At 37.6% G+C, this 21,621-nt stretch overlaps 1 protein-coding gene across 4 annotated transcripts in view; it reads left to right on the top strand.

Annotated features, from left to right (window-relative positions):
• Nucleotides 1-21,621, top strand: part of TPP2 (tripeptidyl peptidase 2) — a 58,803-nt gene that overhangs the window by 5,343 nt on the left and 31,839 nt on the right. For 2 of the 4 annotated variants that reach the window (XM_052785674.1, XM_052785672.1), the window contains exons 2-17: nucleotides 1,392-1,520; nucleotides 2,671-2,766; nucleotides 3,171-3,275; nucleotides 4,011-4,135; nucleotides 4,850-5,013; nucleotides 6,872-7,026; nucleotides 8,065-8,141; nucleotides 8,641-8,768; nucleotides 10,655-10,754; nucleotides 12,790-12,938; nucleotides 13,067-13,182; nucleotides 14,828-14,996; nucleotides 16,947-17,104; nucleotides 18,454-18,530; nucleotides 19,486-19,592; nucleotides 20,389-20,543. In XM_052785674.1, coding sequence (XP_052641634.1) covers nucleotides 1,392-1,520; nucleotides 2,671-2,766; nucleotides 3,171-3,275; nucleotides 4,011-4,135; nucleotides 4,850-5,013; nucleotides 6,872-7,026; nucleotides 8,065-8,141; nucleotides 8,641-8,768; nucleotides 10,655-10,754; nucleotides 12,790-12,938; nucleotides 13,067-13,182; nucleotides 14,828-14,996; nucleotides 16,947-17,104; nucleotides 18,454-18,530; nucleotides 19,486-19,592; nucleotides 20,389-20,543 — 2,010 coding nt within the window. Of the gene's footprint in view, nucleotides 1-1,391; nucleotides 1,521-2,670; nucleotides 2,767-3,170; nucleotides 3,282-4,010; nucleotides 4,136-4,849; nucleotides 5,014-6,871; nucleotides 7,027-8,064; nucleotides 8,142-8,640; nucleotides 8,769-10,654; nucleotides 10,755-12,789; nucleotides 12,939-13,066; nucleotides 13,183-14,827; nucleotides 14,997-16,946; nucleotides 17,105-18,453; nucleotides 18,531-19,485; nucleotides 19,593-20,388; nucleotides 20,544-21,621 lie in introns of all 4 variants that reach the window. The other 2 variants (XM_052785673.1, XM_052785671.1) reach the window with 1 other exon arrangement.

Raw genomic sequence — 21,621 nt, 5'->3', positions numbered from 1 at the left:
TAGAACTGTAAAAATAGGTGCATATGACCAATTCATAGAATCAAAGAATGGTTTGGGTTGGAAGGGACCTTTAAAGGTCATCTAGTCCAACCGTCCTGCAATGAGCAGGGACATTTTCAACTAGATCAGGTTGCTCAGAGAGCCCCGTCCAACCTGACCTTGAATGTTTCCAGGGATGGGGCATCTACCATCTCTCTGGGCAACCTGTTCCAGTGTTTCACCATCCTTGTCATAAAAAATTTCTTCCTTATATCCAGTTTGAATCTACCCTCTTTTAGTTTAAAACCATTACCCCTTGTCCTGTCACAAGAGGCCCTATTAAAAAGTCCCTCCCTGTCTTTCTTATAAGCCCCCTTTAGGTACTGCAGTAAGGTCTCCCTGGAACCTTCTCCTCTCCAGGCTGAACAACCCCAATTCTCTCAGCCTTTCTTCGTAGAAGAGGTGTTCCACCCCTCTGAATTCATATTGCCCTTCAAGCAAATACTACTGTATATGGAGTATAGTTTATTTGCTGAATAAACTCATACAATACCTACTAGATGAAGCATGGCATTACAAGAAGATAACATTGAATGTTTTTGCTAAATGTTTAAAAAAATAATCTTAATCGTACTCTTGGTAACTGTAGAAGGTTCCTCTAGGTGAAAGGAGCTTTAGGTAGGTTAGTGGTTTCTTTTTTGATGTTGTTCAGTTGCCTGCAACTACTGTAAAGTCCATCAGGGCTAGTTTTAATTTAATTTGAGGAGGCTTTAAATTTATGCATGTAAACTCTTCGTAGCTCTCTTTCTCCTCACCCTGGTAAAAATACTTCTTATGCAGTATTAGGTGTATAGCTCCTAACGCTTCAGATTGATTAAAACAGGAAGCAGAATCCTTGAAACAGGAAAAGTAAGATGATGGTAACTTGTGTTCCTTTCAGGTTTAAGCTCAGTTAAGAGATGCAAGCTTGTGAGCATATGTACCTCAGCACATTTCGTTTTGTTAGAGTTGTGCACTCGTTACTGTAAAATTTGGCCAGAATGGTGGGATGGAAGCAACGCAGCAAATCATTTGAAGATCAGTAGCAGTTTTTGCAAATGGTTTTGCAAATTTAGGCTTGGTTTTAAATTGAAGCGCCTGTGCTTTATTGATACAATGTTTTTACTTGTTTCTCTTCTAAATCCTTTTTAGAAGAGAGTGAGTGAATTTGTATAAACCAGAAAGATGGACACATTGCTCTTAGTTCATTGAAGATTTAACTAATTTCAAGTTGTTTTTATGTCCTTCAGTTAAAGATTGGGTGCTTAAGAAAGTTAGTTGATGTTTTTTTTAACAAAAATGAAAAATTTCCTGGTTTGTACGCTAAAGGATAATCAACTACGCTTTCAGTTTTTCTGTGCTTGTATTTTCAGATTACAACTGATGGGAAACCCAAGATAATTGATATAATTGATACAACAGGCAGTGGTGATGTAACTACATGTACCATTGTAGAACCTAAAGATGGGGAAATTACCGGTCTTTCTGGAAGAACTTTAAAGGTGAGTGGTGGTACAGACACCGCTGGGCATCTTTTTCTCTCTTTCCTATTTAACAACAAATTTAGCACCTGTTTTGGTTTTTGCAGAACGAACTTTTAACCAGATCTTAGCCAAAACTAATAGTGCATTTGCTCATCTTCATACGGATTGCTTGACATATCTTTTACTTTTCATATGTCTTTATATTGAATATTCTCTATAGCTGAATGGGGATGTGTACAGAGTTTTGTTGGGGGCTTGAGAACCATTTGATTACTATTTGTCCAAATCAGTATCTGATATAGTTTTGGAAGTTGGCTGAAGAAAACATGCTAACATGCTTGAAAAATATCAGGCATGGTTCTGTCTTTAAAAGTGCTAATATTTTCCACATTTGTATAAACTACAAGAGGAATCATGTTAAGCTTATGGTAGATAGTTGTAGAGACTGAAAAATACGCGAGGGCAGTTGTAGGCTCACTGCATTCTCACTATGAATAGAACAGAAGCGTGTAGGGTTTTCGGAAGGGATACGATGAGATCTAGTAGAGGTCCTGGCTACATGAGAATTGCTGATGTTACTGACATGTTCTTGACTGGCTGGTTAGATTGATAAGGTGATATGGGGGTGTCAAATCTTTGGATCTCTCCATGCTATCAGCTTTCTTCTGAATTTTGCACAGAATATGATTGCAAGGGTGAATGTGTTGCTCTCTTGCAGTTGTTACTAGGAATAGCGGATCTGATATACTGAGAGTCTAAACTGCAACAAGATATGAAATTAGACATTCAGATGTTTCTCATGACCTCTAACCAAAATACCCCTTCATGCTAGGGTGCTTCTTTTCATTTATAGTGCTATTTCCCCAAACCTTTACCCAATAAAGTCACTGCTGGGGCTGTATTTTTTAAAAGTAGAGTATCGGCGCAACTGATACTTAAAGATGTTCAATGGCAGTGTCACATGAAATTATACTGGTTCCTTTGGAACTGGATTGAAATTGCCATGTCATGTTGTTGAAACTTAGTGCAGTGGTTACTGTCACGGAGACAGGGAATTAAATTGGTGATATTTGCAAGTCTGTTCTGCTAAGCTCTCTTCCACAGTGTTGATTTTTTTTTTTTTCTTGATGCCATTAGTTAACCTATTTATGAATATGCTTTTCTGTAGATTCCAGTGAACTGGGTAAATCCTTCAGGCAAATATCACATTGGCATAAAAAATGGCTATGATATCTATCCTAAAGCTCTTAAGGAAAGGATTCAGGTAAGGAATTAGATTTTGCTTCTGGTGTATATTCATATTTCACTCTTCTGATTCTTAAGCTTTTCCAGGAAACTACAGTATGTGATTTGCTAACACACGTGGGCTGCTACTCTCTCACTGATTTTTGTTTAGTTTTGACATGATCCATTTCTTCTGTGATTTTTTCAGAACAACAGGAGGCGGCCTGGTGGTCATCCTCACAGTGGTCCATTGAGGCAAAAAGTCTAGAAATTAATGATACCCATTTCTTTTTTCTGTGTAGCAGTTGATGTTTCTTTACAGTATTGTATTGAACTTTTTTAGCCACTGTGTCTCAAATTTGAATTCTCGAATTATTTTTGTAGCGTTCATACTTTGGCATACGTATTTGCCAATATATTGAGGAACGTGGTTTTATTTCACAGAAAGAACGCAAGGAAAAGCTCTGGGATCCTGTTCACAGATTGGCTCTAGCAGAGGCCTGTAGGAAACAAGAAGAATTTGATGCTGCTCATAGCTCTCCCTCCCAGGTTTGTGTAAGTCTAAATAGATTTGTGAACTTATTGTTTGCAACAAATTGTTACTGGTTGAGAGGACTGAAATATTTTGTTAGATGAGTGAAGGAAAGATACTTATGATTCTTTTGGCAGATAACTTACCAGTGTATCTTCTGATTAATTTTAAAAGTCTGTATATGGATGGTTGTTTGGTTTGCTTAGTGTTGTTAACTTTCTAAACTTGTTGTCAAATATGAAAAGGGTATTACTGCAAATACTTTGTACCATATTTTTAATAAGTTTTATTTTTGATTTAACATGCTCTTTTTTGAGGCCGTCATCCTTGCTGTGTTCAAAGTTGGAATCTGTTAAACATATCCTTTTGTAAACTAGGTACTATTTCAGTGAAGTACCAGAAATGCCTCAGGTCACTTCTGTATCATTTAACAATCTGTAAAAAACAAAAACAAAACAAAAAAAAAAACCCAAAACCCAAACCAAAACAAACAAAAAAACCCCCCAAACCAAAAAAGAGGGCTTTTAAACGTTACAGCTACAGAAATTGGAAATAGCTATACATAATAGGCCAAAAATTAATAGTGCACTGTTGAAGACCATTGAAATTCTAGATGTTTGTGACTCCTAGGACAGTCTTACATTCTTGATGAAGTAATGGAACAAAAGTATAGCACCAGAAAGGAATGTAGGATTACCTATCTTGTAATAATTTTAGAAATACTCTTAACTGTATTTTTGTTGCCTTATTAGGTAAATAAGCTAATAAAGGAAGAACTTCAAAATCAAGTGGAACTGTTGAATTCTTTTGAGAAAAAATATAGTGATCCTGGCCCAGTATATGATTGTCTAGTATGGAATGACGGTGAGACCTGGAGGTAAATGCCTGAACTTGTCTAAAATGTCTTGTTCTACACATAAAACAGCTTGCATTGAAGACTCTGTTAACTTTTAAATCTACTCTCTTTATAGAGGTCTTAAATGTTACTTGCTTTAAAATAATCCTGCTGTATCACTTGACTTTCATGACAAAGTTCCAATCCCAAAAGAAGATGGGGTAGAATGAAGTCTTATTAAAGACAGCATGATATAAAGTGTAAGCCTGTGGGAATTTGCTCTGAGGCAGAGTAAAATTGCTTTAAGTATCCATTGGTGATAGCAGGGAAAAAAAACCCCAAACCACCAGAAGTCTGTGCACAAGCTTCAGAATGTAATATGGCACTTTTCTTGACTGATTGTGTGTATCATACAAAACAGTGGGTAAGGCTTCAACTGCTTGTGTACCAGCACTGAACAGCTAGCTTTAGTAAAATTTCTTCTTTGAAGAAATTGCCTGACTTTCCATATGCTTGCTTTTCAGAGACAGATTTGTTTGAATTTAGTAGCGTTTGAAAATCAGTTTAATTAGAGATCTTTGTAGTTTCTGAATCTAAGTGTAAACAACCAGGTTTAAAAATATTGACTTAAAAGAAGTAAGATACCACAAACACAAAACCAGACTTCTTGAAGTCTTTGTGGTACTCTTTGCTGGGGGAGATAACTGAAAGTTTACAGCAGCTGGAAAATTGCCTTTTTTTTGTTCTTGTCAACAGAGCCTGCATAGATACAAGTGAGAGTGGTGACTTAACTAGCTGTACAGCGCTGAGAACCTATAAAGAGGCTCAGGAATATGGATCTTTTGGAACATCTGAGATGTTGAATTATTCTGTGAATATATATGATGATGGAAACCTTCTTTCCATTGTGACAAGTGGAGGTAAATGAAAGCAATCTGAAGAAAATTTTGCTGCTGAGTAGGTATGAGAAGCAGCAATTTGTATTGGGTCCTGATGATGATCTTTGGGATGGTTCAAGGCAGCTGTCTTAATACACCGTTCATTACTATGGCAATCAAGATCAATATTCAGAGTTCCTGAACTAAACCTGTAGTGACAGCTCATTACCAAACTTGCTTGCATTTTTTGTCTGAAATATTGTCAACTTTGTGTTCATGTGCATATATACATAGAATGTGTATACTTAGGTACTCTTTAAGATGCTCCTGTATCTTTAAGCCTAAAATAGAAAGAACCTTCTTTCAAAGTACCTTTTTTGTTTTGGTTCTTAAATATAGGGTGATGGTTGATTTTCAGTTACTGTCCTTTGTGCTTGTGTAATTTAAGAATCTTAAATAAGACATCCATGGGCAAAAGGGGTATTAGTCTTTATTTTGGTTTATCCAAACTTTTTTGTGATGGCAGGTGTCACTATAGCTGTAGGTCCAACCACTCTGAACCCATATTTGTGTATTCTTTTTATAATGTCTTGTTTTGGAAGCATCCTCAGTGGTTAAGGTGGTATGGATGTATTTGATTTGAAGAATGCTCTTTATTTCTCATGAAACTATCCCATCTCAGTAGAACTACAGAAGCAGTTCTGGTTTCTAAATTGATGGTAATTTTTTTGAGAGGTTCCTTTTTATACTTCTGTGTAGTTTTATTTCTAATTTTTTTGCTTAATCCCCACTATCTGAGTCATCTCAGGTATAATTTTCATAACTTTGAGTAGGAAGCGTTGAGCCTTTTAAGTAACTTTTGCTAGTGGAATTAAGTTAATACTTTCTTTCTCTCTGTTTGCTGCCTCCTTTCTCCCCTCAAAAAGCTGTTTTATTTTGCATATTGCTGCTGTTTACTGGCTTTTTATTTTTTATTCTTCACCCTTCCGGTGAAGAAATTTGTCCTATTATCCAATCTAAACCTCCCCTGGAGCAACTTGAGGCCATTTCTCCTCATCCTATGACTTGTTACTTGGGAAAAGGGACTGACCCCCACCTCACTACAACCCCCTTTCAGACAGTTGTAGAGAGCGATCAGGTCTCCCCTCAGCCTCCTCTTCTTCAGACTGAACCACCCCAGATCCCTCAGCCGCTCCTCATCAGACTTGTGCTCCAGGCCCCTCACCAGCTCGGTTGCCCTTCTCTGGACACGCTCCAGCACCTCCATGTCTGTCCTGTAGCGAGGGGCCCAAAACTGAACACAGGACTCGAGGTGCGGCCTCACCAGTGCCCAGTACAGGGGACGATCACCTCCCTGCTCCTGCTGGCCGCACCATTTCTGATACAGGCCAGGATGCCGTTGGCCGCCTTGGCCACCTGGGCACACTGCTGGCTCACATCCAGCCGGCTGTCGACCAGCACCCCCAGGTCCTTTTCCACCGGGCAGCTTTCCAGCCACTCTTCCCCAAGCCTGTAGTGCTGCGTGGGGTTGTTGTGACCCAAGTGCAGGACCCAGCACTGAGCCTTGTTGAACCTCATACAGTTGGCCTCGGCCCATCGATCCAGCCTGTCCAGATCCCTCTGTAGAGCCTTCCTACCCTCCAGCAGATCAACCCTCCCTCCCAACTTGGTGTCATCTGCAAACTTGCTGAGGGTGCACATCCATCCGTCCAGATCATTGGTAAAGATATTAAACAGAACTGGCCCCAGTACTGAGCCCTGGGGAACACCACTTGTGACTGGCCGCCAACTGGTTTTATATACTTACAGCTCAATAATTGAAATTTAATTGAGCTGTAGTGTATCAAATTGGTATAAACAAAGTTCATTAAACATAGTGATACAACTTTTGTTTGCTCAGGAGCACATGGAACACACGTGGCTAGTATTGCAGCTGGATACTTTCCAGAAGAACCAGAACGAAATGGTGTGGCTCCTGGAGCTCAGATTCTTGCAATCAAGATTGGCGATACAAGACTAAGTACAATGGAAACTGGCACTGGTCTAATAAGAGCTGTGGGTATTTCACTGAAAAAATGATTAATCTCAGCAGTGTGACTTAACTGTAGAATATTGTGGAACACTCTCTTCTCGCTTACAGGCTGTGTTTTTATAGTTCTAGAGTATTTAAAAAAACAAACCAAACAAACAAAAAAAGCCCAACAAACCCCAACCCCCTCCCCCTGGCAAGAAACCCCAAACCAAACAAAAATAACCCTACCAAAAAAACCCTGCAAGACCAACCAGAATATATTTTAAAACATATCTTAAGACTAATGTTTTAATATAAAACAAGACTGCTGTTGCTTAGAGCACTTAGAGGGTTTTCAGACCGATAGAGCTGCAGTGTGTCTGGCTAGCTTGACACATGGGCTAAGTTACTTGTATGCGTATTTAAAGTTCCTTATTCTGTGTTGTGAGTGTATTTTTTTATAGTTACTTGTATAACTATAGAATACTTACATCTAGAATAGACACTAGTATCTACCCATGTGGCTGAATTTGTTTTAACTCTTGTTTCTGAAGAGTGATGAAAAATATTCCTTTTTAATGAAGAAAGTCCCAAGACCTTTTCCATATAGTGAATTGACGGGGAAAAATTTTACACAAGAAAAGGAATTGAAAATAGAAAATTTATTGTGGCCCATAGAATATCTTGCTATAGCAACATGAAAATGTACAATAATGGTTTTGTGACTTTTTGGAATTTAACCAAACTGCACAGGAAAGGAGAATTTTATGTTATCAAGGATGGAATACTAATGAGGTCTGCAGTTTTGTCTTAGGGTAATGTCTTAATTTATGTCTTGGAACATGGCAAGAATAAGACTGTTCAGGGAGTGGGTTTTTTTAATTCTGTTTGTTCACTGGGAAAATACCACTTAAGTAACTGATTGAAGTAAATTTAATTATTTTCCTCTGTAGAGTCAAGAAAAATTTATCCCTTTTTCTTAGATCTGTAGCCGATCAGTTTAAGCAGATACTTTTTGCCATTCCTGAAGTGAATTATTCTGTGACTAGTATGTATTTTGGCTTTTATTTTTACTTTATCAGATGATAGAAGCAATAAAATACAAGTGTGATCTTGTCAACTATAGCTATGGAGAGGCAACACATTGGCCAAATTCTGGGTGAGTACCACTGTGGTTAATATAAAGTATTTTAATATCGTAGAAGTGGAATTATGGTTCTTGAGCTTTGTGTAAATGAGCTGTCAGTAAGAATGATTTGTCCAGGCCCAAATGATTGTTATACATTAAACTGTTGCAGTTTACATTTTTAGTTATCTTTGAAAGTTAAATAAACCTATTGAAAGTGCTGTTGATTTATAATACAAAGAATATTTTAGAATAATAAAGAATTTTTGTAGTTGGAATACCACATAATCTGTGGGGGTTTCTTGAAGACCTAATATTGCTAAATAACTGTTACTCCTTTTTAAAACCAGAAACTATTTTTTGTTGTCAGCTTCTGTACTGGAACAGCCTCTCCTAGGTGTGGGAAGGAGGCTGCATAATATTCCCTGTTCTGTGACTGGTCACAGAGATTCTGCTAGAAATGGGAGTTTTGCCCTGTGGGAAGAAAACAATATTGTTGATTAAATGACTTGTTTTTTTCCTCTTACATCAGGAGAATTTGTGAAGTAATTAATGAAGCAGTGTGGAAACACAATGTAATCTATGTTTCAAGTGCAGGAAATAATGGCCCTTGCCTTTCTACAGTAGGATGTCCTGGTGGAACTACATCTAGTGTAATAGGTAAATAATTTGTTTTGAAAAAAAATTTTGATGGTAATCTTTTGAACTTTGTACTTGTGTTATATGTCTGAGATCACCGGTTCATTGCTGAACTAAGTTAAAAAAAAAAAAAAATCAATGACTACTGGGCTACAGGATTAATTCTGAGGGAGGCACTTGTTGCATGCTTAGCCGTAAAAATTTAGATTGTTACCTTCTTACAGTTCAAGACATTACTTTATGTAGAAAACAGAGGTAGGAAGCGGATGGTCTTGATTTGATGTGGCTTTGTATAAAATTTGCAGAAGAAATCTTTGTGGTCTCACCTATTTGAAGATTCCAAGATTATTTTTTTTAACTGTAACTGTCTGAGCACACCACTCAGACCATTAGCTGCTGGTAAATTTGACTTGTAAAAAACGTAAGTCGGATTCCAATTAATCTTCTGGAAACTCTTGTAATGCATTCTGAATTGTCAGAACCACAGCTTTAGATCATCTGTCTTCATCAGATACTCTAACTTCTATTTGTAGTAAAATGAAGCTTTTTAATTTGGATATAAAATAATCCCATGACGTGACCTAGACAAGTCCTTCTAGGGGAAGAATCTTCCAGCTGCAGTGCCACTTCTGTGCAAGTCTATTACTGGCATAAGAATTGGGTTTTCTGACGGGCTAGTGTATGTTTTTGATGTTTCAGTGAAAGATTGAGGTATAAGACTTAGTAAAAGGTCTAGCATTCGGAGGTAATTTCCCTAGTCTTAATTTTTATATAAATCCTCTGATGCTGCATTACTGCATTACAAGGTGCTTGTTAAATCTCAGAATTCTAATGCAAGAAGACTTATAATGTAGACTTGAAAGTTGGGGAGACACTATTTCAGGACAGCTAGTAGAATTAACACTGATTACTTTCTAAAAGTTAATCTGCAATTACACCACTACTGAGACTGGGGGTTGGAACTGGAACTGACAAGCTCTTTTCAGGTCTCCATTGGCTTTGCTCTTACAGTGCATCTATGCTGTCAATTCACCTTACTTGCTGTGTCACTGTAGAGACTGGGTGATCATTCACCCTGCATGCTAAGTAGCTTGCTCCTTGTACTCCATCTGGAGTGAACCGGATAGGGTTTTTTTGGTTTTTGAGGGTAAAGCAAAATGCAATCAACAGGTTGGCTTGGTTCACACAGACAGTATGGATACAGACCTTGCCAGATTTGTTTGTCAGCTTGGTATGGTAGTTTTCTACCATCCTGATAGTGCTTGTGCCATAAAGAAAATGGAGAGTACACTTCAAAATAGGTACACAGCATGGATGCAATGTGCATCCTTGACATCGTGTTCTAAAAATACAAATTTAGCAGGCTTTGATGTAGTCATTTAGATGCTCTGGTCACTTTGAACTGATATACAGGAAAGTAATGACTGTCTCATCACTGTGTTTGAGCTGTGTGGATGTGGCCATCTGCTCCAGGTGATGTAGCTGTGAGCCATATGAACATGAACCAATTCACATAGATTGCTTTCAGGTATGGTTGGTGTATGTAACAGTGTAAACACAGCCAAAGGGATGTGGGAGAGAGTGGAGACGTGTAAAAGTGATCTGTTGTGAAAGAAACATAGAAGGTGAATACATTCTATTCAGTTTGAATAAAAATGAAACTTTTGCGGGTGACATAATATTTTAATATTATACAGTATGACCATCAGCATTGTTACTGCATAGCATGCTGCTTTACACTTGCTATGTAAAGATACCTGGATTTAATGAGATGGGAAATCTGTGTTTCCATTTTTAAATGTCAAGCAGAAGTTTTTCATAGTGAAGAATTTAAAACACAGAAATATTTTATTTTTGCTTTTAATAGAAATTCATTGTACATCTAAAATGCTTGAATGTTTTTGCAGGTGTTGGTGCCTATGTATCACCTGACATGATGGTTGCTGAATACTCTTTAAGAGAAAAACTGCCAGCAAATCAATATACTTGGTCATCCAGAGGGCCTAGGTAGGCTATACTGAAAGAACAAATTCATTATTTGGGGGTTCAGATTATGTAATTAAAAAATCTAAAAATTGGTCATTAATACCAGAACAACAGTATCTCTTTCCCATGGGAAGAGTGTAGGTAGCCTGCTGTTCTTGGAAGGCCGTTGTATGTCAGGCTCTGGAACTCCTGGCGGAGGGGGAAGACTGCTGAACTGCTTCGGCACAACCTGTGTGTTTCAGGAAAGCATATTTAATGAGTGCAAACCTATTTAGAGATGATAAAAGTTGTTTGGAAATTTGTTCTTTTTCTGAAATTTATTTTTTCAGATGATTTTTTCCATAGTATTTATTTCATTAAGTTAGTGTGGTGAAGTTAACTGTTCTGTTAGCGTTGAAGATTAAAAGAAATACTGTTACTGTAGTGGTGTTACTTCTGACTTCAGTGACATTTCTGTGATGGCACAACTTACTCAAGGGTTTTGCTTGAGTCCAGTAGAGGTGTGAGTAAGCAGGAAAAAAAATGCTTTTCTACCTCACGTTATAGAAAATTATCTCAAAGATCTCTAAAAGAAAATTTAGGGACAATGAAAACTTCAGTTTTATTTCATGTCTCAGAAGCATTTGATAGTAATGTAGTAGCCAAAAGAAGAAAAAAAGAATAGCGTCTCTTCCTGAGTTCTTGCCTGTGTTTAGACTTTGGAATTGTTCTTGCAAGTCGTGGAGTTACTGTATACTGTCTTTTGTAGTTTAGCCTACAATAGTATTTGATGAAGGAAAAAACAAAAAAACGTGGCTTGAGGTTGGTCCTTGGTTTATTTTCTGGTTACATAGCAAATGCTTCTCTATTAGCATTGGTCTTTAAAGTTAGCTGTCGTGGTGTTTGTATATTTACAGACAAATATATTGTTCCAAGAACGTTATTATGTAGAATTGTTGTGTGCTTTGTCACTTTACATTGTAAAATAGTCAGAATGAGCATATGTCAGCTGAAAGTCCCAAGTCTGGCCAAAGGAGGATTCTCCTTGTGTAGGGGGCAACACACAGGTGACCGGAGAGTTCCTGAAGCCTTGCGAGAGCAGGCTTGGGGTAGGGGATCAGTCTGTCCGAGTAAGCGGGAGAGGCTTTTGGGCAGATATGCTGTGCACTGCTTGGCGAGAAGTGTCATGATACAGAACCTGTTGTTTGTATAGGGCTGTCATAAAGTATGTCGGGACGTTACATTACGGTATTATACTGAGAGTACTCTGATTTGAGACAGATTTGAGACATATGAAGCTGTTAGTGTGGGATACAAATACCCTAAAATACCCTGCCTCTCTAGAAAACTTAATAGTGCTGTCCTTATTCAAGTGCTGGAATTTTTGTCTATCCAGAACAAGGAGGATGGAATATACTGGCTCATAGAGTTGAAAACTAGATGCTGCTTTAACTGTGCCATAGGTACTCACTCGCTCCATTCTTAAATATGGTTGGGCAAGAGAGAAAGGTGGCTTAGGCCCAGCTGATCCTGATCCACGTCTTGCTGTTCCTTTTTTTGTCTTCTCCCCCTGCTCTCCTTGTCTCAGGTTCTGTATTGTAATTCAGAATGTGACCTGGTATTCAAGTGGCAACGTGCAAAATAAGAGATCTGGAGTTTGAATCTTTTCTAGTCTTCCTCTCCCTTTTGCTATTTTTCTTTAAAAAGAATAATTGTTAAATAGGCTATGTAGAATACTAATTTATGTATTGAAGTGTTTAATAGGTTGGTTTGTGTGCATTTTCTAATTGAAATCCCAGAAGATACTCTGCTGACTAAACTGAAGCCTAGTGAAAAGTATTGAAGGAGTGAAAGTTTAGAAAACTTTCCCTGTAAAACAGGCATAGCTGATGATTAATGTGAGATTTTAAATTGCTATTTAGTGGCATGCTTTTTCTTGGGTTTAATGGGTTAATGGATTTAGTGAAGTAATATACTTGTGTTCTCTAAAATTATTTTTTTAAGTGCATGGATAACTTCAAGATAAAGTGTGCAGAAAAAAAATGTTTGTTTTTCAACCATTCTGTTTTAACACTAGCACTGATGGAGCCCTTGGAGTAAGTATCAGTGCCCCAGGAGGTGCTATTGCTTCTGTTCCAAACTGGACTCTGCGAGGAACACAACTCATGAATGGCACATCCATGTCTTCTCCCAATGCATGTGGAGGCATTGCATTAGTATTGTCAGGTAACGTGCTACAAGCTTCAATACAGATGCATAGTCTAAAAGAGATTAGATACTTTTTCCTGTTAAAAAAATGCTGTAACTTTCAAATTTTTTGTTGTATCCAATAATAGCCTTATTTTTAATTTCAGGTCTCAAGGCTAATGATATTCATTACACTGTTCATTCTGTCAGAAGAGCTTTGGAAAATACTGCAGTGAAGGCTGAAAACATAGAAGTATTTGCACAAGGACATGGAATTATTCAGGTACTCGCTAGCAAAAAACCCCAAATAATATAAATAACTGCCAGTGCAAAACTAACCCACAAAAAAACCCGAACAGCTTTCTAGATGAGCTCACTCAGTTTACTCCCATGCTACTTGATTCTCAGATCTGATTGAGGGAGAGGAAGGGAATGTAGTGGGAGGGGAGGAGGATTGAGATGGTTCTTTCAGTTTCAGCATGCAGATAGTGTAGAATAAATGTGCTAACTAGACACGTTCTTAGACTGGTCAAAAAGGTATGTGGACATAAAAGTGGGATGTGGATTTTTATCACCCACATGTGGATTTGGATGCCTAAATTCTGTGCTAACGTTAAAAAATGTTCTTATGCTATTGTCAGAGAGAGCTGAACTTGCTCTGTGCAGTCAAAAGCTGGAACTGTAAGTTCTGGGCAGTGAAAATACGGAGATACCCATGCTGGTTTACAAAGCAACACAGCTGCAGTTGTGCGATGACTTGGTTCTGGGCCTGCACTGAAAAGTCTTGAGTGTTCATTGTATCCTGTGCACTTCTAAGTAGCTTGGAAATCTGTGATGTGATCCTTTGTAGGATGAAGGCATAGTCTCCCTAAGCATAAGCTTAGGTTCTTAAAGAGCTGCTGCTGTTTTTTGCCTGTGGTCACTCCCCTCCTAGCCAAATAGAGGTACTGAGATTTTGCTCTCATGCTTAAAGATGCTACATATTAAATGCTTAACCCTAAACTCATGTTCTGGAGATGCTAGAACCCAGTAGGTAATGTCTGCTAAGCACATCTGTAACACTGAGTTTAATACAGAAGGAAAAAATGTTGGTAGCCATATCAAATAAAAAACATCGCCCCAGAAAAATGAAATGCACCAGTCATATCTTATGACTCAGTAGTCTGTGATTAAAGCATGTGTTAAAACATGTGGTTAAAACTCTGATCTGGGAGACCGAGGCTGTTGTATGTCCACTTGTCTCAAAGGAGAGTGCCCTAATCTCTGCTGGTGAAGGTAGCTCACCGTGAAGTAGAAGAGAACATAAGATTTTTGGAGTCAGTAGAATAGAAAACAAAATAGAAGGGTGTCTTTTTAAAATGAAAAGGTGAACTTGTCATCAGAGTTTACTGTGACAGCTCATTTACTTAAATCCACGGCTGGATTTCATGACCTGATTCTCTTTATGTATCAATATATAAAACTTACATGGGCATCCCATACTGCTTGTCTCTTTTCAACTGCTCAACTTCTGGTATTGTATAAAAGGTTTAAATGCTTAACTAGTGTTGCTCCACATATGAGAAAGGCACCTAAATTAGCATAGTAGGTCTGGGCCTTTGAAGTCCTTTTTGTGTTTGAAGTCATCTGTGAGAACTTCTGGTATGCATCTTTTGATGGATTTGTAGCAGAGGACATTTGTCAGTTTTTTTGGTTTGTTTTTGTTTAATGTTCTTGACTCTGTGCTCTGTGTGGCTGTTGCAGACTGAAAATGTTGCCTCATTTTCTGTACTGAGTATCGTGTAAGGTGCAGTCAGGGTGTCTCAGGTAGCATGTCAGTTGCTTCACTGTTTGTTGCTGTGCTTGCTGGACACTTCATACTGAAGATAATATGCCTAAATTACTATTAAGTTGACATTTGGTAATTTAGAATGTGTTCTTTTGAACAGGTTGATAAAGCCTATGACTACCTCATTCAGAATTCATCATTAACAAGTAACATAGGCTTTACAGTTACTGTTGGCAGCAACCGTGGAATCTACCTCAGAGATCCTGCCCAGATAGCTGCACCTTCTGATCATGGGGTTGGCATAGAACCTGTCTTTCCTGAGAATACAGGTAGGAAAGAGGGTTTGGGGGGGGGGGGGGGGGGGGGCAGAAATAAAGTGTAATCTTTAAATAAAAAAGCTGTGATTAATGAGGAGTGATAGGAATCTGTACCTTGAAAGGAGTAAGTGCAACTCTAAATTTCATAGTAAATGAAGGCATGCAGCTAAAAACCATTTCCATTCTAACCTCAGACTTTTGACTGCAGCACTTATATGTTTTTGGGGAGTCTGTTGCTTCATGCTTCCTCTCACTGAAAAAAGGGATCTCTGTTCTGAAGAAACGTAAAACGAAGTTGTGGGGCTAGGGAAAAATATGGAAAAATAATCAAATATCCCTAATGTTTCATGAAATTGTAGAACTTCAGGGGTTCTGTTGTAGATAACTCTTGACAAAAATGATTACTGTCCTAAAGATGAAAGAACTTACCCAGAAATTAGTTTCTCAGTTATTTAAAGACTATAAATTCTACATTTGGACTTTATCGAAGTTTCCACAACCTGAGAAAAACCTTAGTTTAACAAACTAGACTTATATTCAGTATCTAATAATGGATAAACATAAATATATCTAAAGACAATACAGGAACTGATACAGGTTTTAGTTACTAACAGGGTAAAAATAACTTGCCCAAAACAAAGTAAGGTTTGATGTCTTTTCTCCATAAACTGTTTTGCCCTGCTTTACTTGATTAAATACAAACTGAAACTTACTGAGAGACTGAATTAGATTGTATTAAAAAATGGTCCATGTGAGAGCTTGTTACTGATTAATTCCTTTCCTAAAACCAGTGATCCCCAAGAAGGTTGGCATGTGACAAAGGGTTGAGTTTATTTAGTGCAAGAAAGGGTATGAATCAGGATAGGTCACTGACTCAGAGTAACTTGGTGGTTTGACAGGTTACATTGCAATCGGTGCTTTTTAAATTTACTGTATGACATGGAAAAATAAAATAATCATACAATAGACTCTTCTGCAGGAAGCAAACAATCTGAAAACATAGTTAGACATTTGTAACGGATGACTGGCTTGTAGCATGATGTTGTTTCCCTAGTACCTGTCAATTGTTATTGCTGTGCTATGTCTGGCGTTTTCAAGACCGAGTTTGAGAAACTGTAGTAAGAGGTTAAGGGAGGCTGATCTGCTCAGTCTCTCTGTTGAAGTTCTCTTTGAACTCTTATTGCTTCTCATGTACCTACAAGGGAATTGCATTGATAAGAGTGCTCTTTTCTCTACTTAACAAAGTTGTAATGAAATGTCTGAAAATTAAGCTAAGGTTAATTAGGACCAGGAAAAGTGGAAATTTTTATTCAAAGTGTCATTAATCTTTAGAGCAAGAGAAAGCTGGTTTTTAATCACTAAAACATTTCAGCTAGGGTTGGATGCTTTTCTGGAAGCTGTGCTTTAACCCATAGCTTTTTTGACATGGAAGCTAATTTGCGAAATCGGCTAAATTGACTCGTTGCAAAGGCAGACTAGATTAGCATAGTAATTTTTTAATAGACTTTACCTCTTGCTTAGCTTGCTGTATAATGTAATTTGGTAATTGGCATAACCTTCAGAATCAGTGCAATTGCTTTTTATTGTATTTCTCTGCATTAGGCAAGACTTTGTATCTATATAAGAAAGTATATACCTGCTTCCAGACTATGTTGTGGGTAATTGAAGCATTGCTTACTAGCCTACCTTTGACTTTGTCAGGTTTGACTGTTTCAGGGGGGGAAATTGGGTACAACCTTTATTTTACTGTACACTGCTGCTATTCTGTTTTTCTCAAGTTAAAAGAAATAATATGGAACACTGTCCTTCGTGGAGAATCTGACATCCAGGGGCCCTAAGGATTGGTTCCTATTACATTTTATTGATGTGTATGTACATTTTAATGGCAAATACTGTGTTATAGTAGAATATGAGCACACATTTCTGTTATTGAACTGTTTTTTTAAATTTGTTTCTTGACAGAAAATACTGAAAGAATATCTCTCCAGCTTCATTTAGCTTTAACTTCAACTGCACCATGGGTCCAGTGTCCTAGTCATTTAGAGCTTATGAACCAGTGTCGACACATAAATATTCGTGTGGATCCACGTGGCCTGAGAGAAGGACTGCATTATACAGAGGTATTGAAGTATTGGTGTTCTAAGGAAGATTGTGTGCCCTTTCCTTTGCATTTGGTCTTTGTCAACTTTTTACAGAAGTAATTTTTAAGGCAATAAAAGCTGTGTGCTGTACAGACCAGAACATACTGCCACACTCCATTTCACTATACAGGTGGAATCCAGGGCTCAGAAGTAGTTATGCTATACAGTGTTGTATAGCACATGCCAATGGGACTTTGAGTAGCTGTGTTTAAGAAATAAAAGCATATAGGAAATATAAACCAAATAAATAACCATTCATTAGGGTTTTTTCCTCTGGATATACTTTCACCTTTGACTATCTGGCTCAGTCCTGTATTATTATTGAGGATAGAGATTTGTGTTTTTATGAGGTCTTAAATATTTTTCTCTTTCTGTGGTGGCTTAAGGACTGGCCTAGCTTTTGTGGTGTTGCTGTGCAGTCTTATATGGACCCAAGATTTTGCTTTACCTTGAGGAGTTGCTTGGGTATAGTGATGCAACCTATTTTCTTGTTTCCTCACCTCTACCCTATCCCATTTTGGAAGGTGAAGGAGAAAAATGCGTGGTAATGGCTGTGACAGCAGAAGCATTTTGCTGACTTTGAGTAGCTACGTTCAAATTTGGACAAATTTTAATACAAAAGCCATTAAATTTCTCATTTTCTCTCCCAACCATCCCCTTTCCTGCAAAAGAAACCCACCAACAAAAAATATTTTTCAGCCCTCTCCGTCCTCATCCCAAACCTTATATTAACATTGAAATGTTTCCATTGCATTGTAGTTGATGATAATGAAGATGATACCAGCTTGCTTTGTAGAAGTGACTTCCTTAAGATGCTTAGAGTTACAAGTCTTCTATGGTACCACTGAGAACATTTTAGCAAAGTGATGATGGAACAAATTTTCAGAGATAGTATTTAAAGCTTGGCCATGAAAAGTGTGGTAAATCAAACTGTATTTTCTCAAACATAGTCCTGGAAAATAAGGATTAAAATATTTTTAATACAACCACCACAATAGCTGAAATGAAATAATAAGGCTGTTTGGAACAAATTCTGAAACTAGGTTGAGCTTTTGATAAAGGGACTATCAAACGTGGGTTGAAATCTTGAAAACTTCTGGGGAAAGACTGAAATTAGCTAAGTGTGAAAACTAGTATTTTTTTTTTTCTTGGTGAATGTTGCTGTTTTACTATTTCTAGGGTGACACTTGTCAAATGAAGATTTTTTTTTTTTCCACAGTGATAACTACAAAGATTCAAAATACTCTGCAACTAGTTTAAGTTTAATGTTGTCTTCTACAATTTCATTTTGACTAAAGATTTTAAGTGGCTGTATTTTACTTTCTTAGGTGTGTGGATATGATATAGCAATGCCTAATGCAGGCCCTCTGTTCAGAGTTCCAATAACTGTTGTTATACCAACAAGGTCAGTAAACCCAGTTTTTATCTGCTTTTTTTAAGTTTAGTTTTGTTTTCTGTAGCCACTTTACTTGTCATTTAGTTAACCACCTTCTTTCTCTGGGAGTTCTTGAACTTACTACTAACATTGATAAGGGAGCAGAGATCTGAAGAGATTCTCGGAGCAGACTTACACAGCAGTGGCTTTTTTGTAGTTTTGGTCCTGGCAGCCAGAAGGCAAGTGTGTTCTGGTGGGCTTAGCCACAGTGGCAGCAGCTTCCTGGTCCATCAGAATACAGATGACTTCTGGATTGTTGACCAAAGAATCAATCAATATACTCGTAGATGTCAGTCAACTGCAGTTTGGTGGTGGGTTTTTTTTTTTTTTTTTCATTTCTAACTGGTGGACTAGAGTACATAAAGACGGGGACATTATTTGGCAGGTGAACGTTGGGATAAGCTTCCATCATGACTTTAATGCAGCAAATTTAGAGGGTTAGTATTGTGGCCTTCATTGGTTTAAACATATGAATTCAGTGATGTTGATAAGGAAGGCGAGTGTCTTATTAAACCTATTCAGTGGACAATCTGCCCTGAGGAAGAAAAAGTAACTTTTCTCTAACTCATTCATAGGAATATTACTTCTTACATACCTTAGCTCACTTTAGTGGAAAGTCACTCAGCCAGGAAAAGCAGATTCACTGAAAACTAGGATTCTTTGATACTTGTATTTAAGCACAGTAACTTCAGGGAGGCGGGGAGGGTGTCTACATAATGTGGTGGATCTGATGTTTTAAATCTTTTACATACATTGTGCTGTCAGTTTCTGTACTAGTATGGATTAAAATAACTGGTGCTAAGGACTAAATAGCCTCGTTGTATGCTTTTTATTTGAGATATTTTTGCATTTAAAAATACTTTAAAGAAAAAGGAGGCTTCACAGCTTGTTTGATTACTGTTTGTGTTTTCTTTTTGACATACAGAGTAGATGAATCATCAAGCTATGATGTGACATACACAGATGTTCATTTTAAACCTGGTCAAATCCGAAGGCACTTCATTGATGTTCCACAGGGAGCTACATGGGCTGGTAAGGAAAATGACCACATTAATTAAATAAAAAAAATCGCATCTGTCAGACTTGACAAAGTTGTTTTGAAATCATTTCGAGTTCTGCCTGAACAAGAACTGAAGGATTTGACCCAGGAATACGTAAAATGTTTATTGGATTTTAAGCTCTTAGAGGGGTGGTTTTGAGTTATCTCATGGTTTCTGGTATAGTACAATCCTGATTCTCAGTCTTCTAGAAACCAGCAAATACAATCTGAAGTGATTGCCCATAATGGGAGGATTACCCCATGCTTATGGAGAAGTATTACTGTCTGAGGTTTGCCTAGTTTTCAAGGTGTATGGATGTAGTGTTGAAAGATGTCTTAACTGAAGAAAACGTGATTTTCATAATAGGCAAGTAGCTCATAATTCTGCAAGGAGGAAAAAAAGGTTTTTCTCCTCGTCTTCCTGTGTGAGATTACTAAATAATAATCCTTTCAAGGATCTTTCATTTAGACTGAACTTAGTGATAAGACTCTTAATTTGGAGTTCAGCAGCAGTCTGTCCTGTACAGATTATACATCTGTAGTATCTGATTAATTTTCACCATTTAGGTGAGTCATGTTTCTCTTAACTGATCTCTGAATTTAGCTAGCTTTCCTTAATCTGAAAGGTCTTTGTAAATAACTGATATATAAGCATTATTCACATATGGAGCCACTTGGGGTACTGCATAATTTCTTAAATTACTTGTGAAACTAGTGGTTTTTTGCTGAATCGCTGCTTTCCTTCTAAAATTCTTGTCTTTTGAAACTAAATTTTTTTCTTTAATCTAGAAGTGACAGTATGTTCGTGTTCAGCTGATGTGACTGCCAAGTTTGTGCTTCATGCTGTTCAGCTGGTGAAACAAAAAGCCTATAGAAGTCATGAGTTCTACAAATTTTCATCCTTACCAGAAAAAGGATCAGTGACTGAAGCATTTCCTGTCTTAGTAAGTTACCTTAGGGTGGCATGGGGGAAGAGAGAGAAAGTGCAGTATCAGTGCAGTATAACATAACTCATTCTGGACTTTTTTTTCCCTAAGAAAAACCCCAAACCCAAGAAATCATAGGTTTGTTACAGTAGTGAATGCATCTGGTTGTCAGTTTTGAAAAGATGTCTAATAGCTTGCTAGTGATTCTTAATTATTTGGTAATGCCCTTATAATACATATTAATCTCTTCAATTTGTTGGTACTTGTTTATATAAACCAGTTTGTTTCCCTTTAAAACAGGGGCTATGATTTGTTCGATAGATGTAATTCAGCATATTTTGCCCTTAGTGCTTAATGTGGTAATCTGGGACATCTTGATGTTGAAGTCAGGTGATAACTGACTGGCTTACATTCATACTGCTTAGATACAGCAGGCTTAGCTTGAATAATGCTAGCTCAGGAGTCCAAAACAGAACCACTGAGTGAGCTAACAGGTCAGGGGTGTGGATGATAAAGAGTCCAGTTCTCAAGTTGGTCCCCTGCCTTGCTCAATTTATTTATATAGCTCTAAAGCCTAAGAGTGGTTATGATTTCTGTGCTATTCAGTCCCTTACACTCTGTGAAAAGGCCAGGTGGGGGACCCTAAGCTAAGTTTGTCCCACTGACACATTGTGAATTTTAGCATGTTAGTTAACAACAACAACAACAACAAAAAAATGCCAACAAAACAACAACAAAAAAATTCCCAAACCTCCCAAGCTTCATGTCATCTTAAAAGGCAGAGGATGGGATCTCTTTTTCTGATACACATTTTCTAGGGCACACATATTAAACTCGTCTATGAACGAACCTGTCTGCCTTATTTGAAGGATAGGAAAGGAAGATGTAATATTTAAAAGCTGTACCTTTCTCTGGAGGGTATACCCCGGCACTCTTAGTTTTGATGTGGTCATCAGTCATCCTGTTGTGGAGCTTTCTTGTGTTTTCTGGACCAAGTATAATGTCTTATTCGGTACTGTACAAACCTATACAACTGCAGTAAACTGGACATAACAGGTCTTTTTTTGAGCTATACTCCATTTTTTTTTTGGCTTGG

This window comes from Harpia harpyja, chromosome 4 (assembly GCF_026419915.1).
Source record: "Harpia harpyja isolate bHarHar1 chromosome 4, bHarHar1 primary haplotype, whole genome shotgun sequence".
Classification (NCBI taxonomy): domain Eukaryota; kingdom Metazoa; phylum Chordata; class Aves; order Accipitriformes; family Accipitridae; genus Harpia; species Harpia harpyja.
This window is presented reverse-complemented; position numbering and strand designations above follow the sequence as displayed.